The sequence below is a fragment of the Chelonoidis abingdonii genome, chromosome 10 (assembly GCF_003597395.2).
Source record: "Chelonoidis abingdonii isolate Lonesome George chromosome 10, CheloAbing_2.0, whole genome shotgun sequence".
Lineage (NCBI taxonomy): Eukaryota > Metazoa > Chordata > Testudines > Testudinidae > Chelonoidis > Chelonoidis abingdonii.
This window is the reverse complement of record NC_133778.1, coordinates 81,359,799-81,363,355: the sequence shown is the minus strand read 5'-3', so window position 1 is coordinate 81,363,355 and position 3,557 is coordinate 81,359,799. Positions and strand designations below refer to the sequence as shown.

General features: G+C 64.9%; 1 protein-coding gene across 1 annotated transcript in view; it reads left to right on the top strand.

The window, feature by feature from the left end:
- OBSL1 (obscurin like cytoskeletal adaptor 1) overlaps nt 1–3,557 on the top strand; it is a 76,531-nt gene extending 72,974 nt beyond the window's left edge. The window contains exons 22-24 of the mRNA XM_075069782.1: nt 1,773–1,877; nt 2,147–2,413; nt 3,483–3,557. Of these exons, the coding sequence (XP_074925883.1) occupies nt 1,773–1,877; nt 2,147–2,413; nt 3,483–3,490 (380 nt within the window). The 3' untranslated portion in view covers nt 3,491–3,557. The remainder of the gene's footprint in view (nt 1–1,772; nt 1,878–2,146; nt 2,414–3,482) is intronic.

The following is a 3,557-nucleotide window of genomic DNA, read 5'->3' as shown; positions in this document are numbered from 1 at the left end:
CCCCCCTTCTCTCCTCCTCCTGTTCTCCTTCTGGGACTCTGTGTGTCCCTGTTCCCCTCCTCCCCATGGCAGGCCCCCTTCTCTCCTCCTTCTGGGGCTCTCTGTGTCCCCGTTCCCCTCCTCCCCATGGTAGGTCCCCTTCTCTCCTCCTTCTGGGGTTCTGTGTGCCCCATGTCTCCCTCCCGCTAGGGGCTCTGTGTGACCTGCCCTTTTCTCCCCCACCAGGGGTTCTGTGTGCATGGCTTTTCCCCCTTCTTTATTTCTTCCCTGTCTGTTGGGGTAAGTAACTGGAAGAGCCGGTGGGATTATAGCCGGGTAGTGTGCCTGTGCCAGCTTCAATCTCGCTGGCCTGGGTACCAGCAGCAGTGCAGATGTGGTGGCATGGGCTAGCCACTCGAGTGTGTACACAGGGTCCCCGGGGGGCTTGTGCGAGGGTCAGGGATGGCTCCAGGCACCAGCATCCCAAGCAGGTGCTTGGTTCGGCAATCCGCAAGGGGCAGCAGTCCGTGTGTTGTTGCCCCGAAGCAGCGCGCCAAATTGCTGCTGCGGACGGCGGGGGCAGGCCCTGTGCTGTGAGGGCGGCACGCACGTTTCCATGGTGGTGGCAATTTGGCAGAAGCTTCTATGTTCAGCTGTTCGCGGCAGCAATTCGGCGCTGCTTGGGGCGGCAAAACCAGTAGAGCCGGCCCTGGCGAGGGTTGCTAGCCTGTGCCATCGTGTCTACACTACTGCTGTTACTCGTGCTAGCCAGACTAACGCTGGCAGGGCTCTGCATCCCATGCCACGCTGGCACCTCCCTGGCGGTGTAGACAGACCATACGAGCCGTCACTCTGGGTGGAAAGGGTTCAAGCTCCAGGGGAAAGCGGGGCTGAGCCGAGCTGGGGGTGTGCTGTGCTGGAAGTTGTCAGCAGCTGCCCCTGGCTGGTTTGTGGGTCTATACACAGTTAGAGGTGGCTGAAGCTGTGACCCTGCTCGCCAGGTGCCAGGCCTCCGTGTGGCCATTACCCAGTGGTGTCTGTCACCCAGCTCAGGGGGTTCTGCCCATCCATGCCCAGGCTGGAACTGATGGGGTGGCTGCACTCAGCCGTTAGGCAGTGGGTCCTTACATCAAAAGGCCGTGTCCATGGGAACCAGCCCAGGACAGCTCTGGCACACCAGCTTTCCATGGGGACACACCGGCTCCGCACGCAGGGTGACATGCTGGATTAACCCAACCCACACCCAGGCTGTGTGTGTCCACGAGTTACAGAGCTCAGGCACCTCAGCGTCACCCCTGCTCCTGTCGCAGGAATGGTGGCCTGGACACAAGCCTAAGGCCTCACTTTGCTCAGCCCACCAAACACTCTGGGGGCACTCACCAGGCTGGGTGAACGGGCAGTGCTGCAGTTCATTGGTGCACACACTGGCTCTCTTGCACGTGCACGAATTCACATGCTGGTGCCTAGTTCACGCCCCCCCCCACATTGTGACTGATGTGCGCGTGCGCGCACACACACACACACACACAGCTTCCCCCAGGCATCTCTCAGCGTTGGGGACGCCAGAGTCTGGCTGAGCGTCTCCTCTCCGTGTGTCACTCACACCTTTACTAACGCTGTAGTAGCCTCAGATTCTTTGGCTCTCTTGGGGGGACACCAGCGCCAAGGAGATCTCTCTGCTTACCCCTCCCCAGTCTGCCCGTCCCAGCCCAGGGCAGGGGGCTGCTCACCCGTAGTCCCCTGCAATGGCTGAGCCGTGGTGCACGGCGTCATGCCAGCGCCTTCCTCCACAGGCCCCAGGCACTTCCTGCTCATCTGCAACGTGCGCCCAGAGGACATGGGATGCATCCGGTTCGTTGCCAAGGCAGCTGCCTCCGAAGCCAGCCTGCAGGTGGAGGGTAATGTGTCCCCGCAAAGCCCTCGGGGGTGACTAGGGGGGCAGCGGAGGGGGCTGGCTTGGCGGGTGTACGAGGAAGTGGCTGGGGGCGAGTGAATGCCAGGTGCCAGATGACGGCCGGGCGAACACTGAGCTGGGGGTTTGCTGTGGGTTGGGAGGTCTAGCACTGGGTTTCGGGGCAGGGAGGTGGGAGTGACCCCCTCCCCCAGGCCCCAGCCCCTTGCTTGTCCCCTCCCATCCCCATGGGCTCACAAGTGCTCCCCTTGGCAGTACTCCCTATCCGGATCATAAAGCCGCTGCGTGACAAGACGGCGCTAGCGCGGCACAAGGCCACGCTGGAGTGCACCGTGTCGCAGGCACGCGGCCGTGTGCGCTGGTTCCGCGGCGACACTGAGATCTTCTCCAGCGACAAGTACGAGATCTGCAACCTCGACTGCTATCGCACCCTCATCATCCACTGCGTGGGGCCGGAGGACGAGGCCTCCTACACCTGCGACGCCTTTGATGATCGCTCCACCGCCCGCCTGCTGGTGGAGGGTGAGGCACAGGGCGTGGCTGGGCACTGCCCCTAGTGGGGAGGGGGCTGGCACCGTTTGTGGGGCTGGGTGCCACGGGGCACTGCATGGGCCAGGCTGGGCGCGTGCAGCCGAGGGGCTCCAGGGGCTGTGGTGCTGCAGAACGTGGCGGTGGTGGCCCCCGCTGTGGCCTGGCTTGAGTGTGAGGCGTCTGTCCCCCGAATGGGAAGGTGCTGTGGGCTGGCACACGTGCGGGTGGAGCGCATGGGTCGGGTGCACAGGCTGGCGCTGCGCCGGACCTCACCCAGCACAAGCGGGGTGCTGAAGGTCTCCGTCAGCGGTGCCTGCGCCGAGGCCCAGCTCACCAGGCGAGGTACGTGTGTCCAAGCCGCATCCGTCAGCCCAGCACCGAGGCTTCACGGGGGGTGTGCCTGGCAGCCCTGCAACCCGTCACCCGACTCAGGCCCCCGGGCAGGGTCTGCTGCTGCCATGGGGCCTCTGCCAAGCTGGGGTCTGTCGCTCTGCTGTGCCCCCCCACCTGGTCTAGATCCTTCGCTCTGCCACGGGGCCACCTCCCCTCCCTGCCTGGGGTCCGTTGCTCTGCTGCGGGGCCCCCTCCCCACCCAGTCTAGATCCTTCGCTCTGCTGTGAGGCCCCCTCCCTGCCTGGGGTCCGTCTCTGCCGTGGGGCCCCCTCCCTGCCAGGGATCCTTCGCTCTGCCATGGGGCCCCCTCCCCGCCCAGCCAGGGTCCGTCTCTGCCATGGGGCCCCCTCCCTGCCAGGGATCCTTCGCCCTGCCATGGGGCTCCCTCCTCACCCAGCCAGGGTCCGTCTCTGTCGCGGGGCCGCCTCCCAGCCCAGGGGTCCGTCTCTGCTGCAGGGCCACTCCATGTCTCGCCCAGGGTCAATCACTGTGCTGAGGGCCCCCTTGCCCCACCTGGGATCCGTCTCTGCCACTGGGCTCTTTCCCACCCGGCAGGGGTCCGTGGCCCTGCCAAGTCATGGTTGGAGAGGGTCTCTGGATGGGGGTTGGGCTGGAACCTGCCTCTCTGGAGGGTCAGCTGCTCCCTGACTTCCCCTTCTCCCCACAGGGCATTAGGTGCTGGTGTCGGACGAGCCTGACCAGATGGGTCCTGGCTGGCTGCAGCAGGGGCTGCCCACTAACC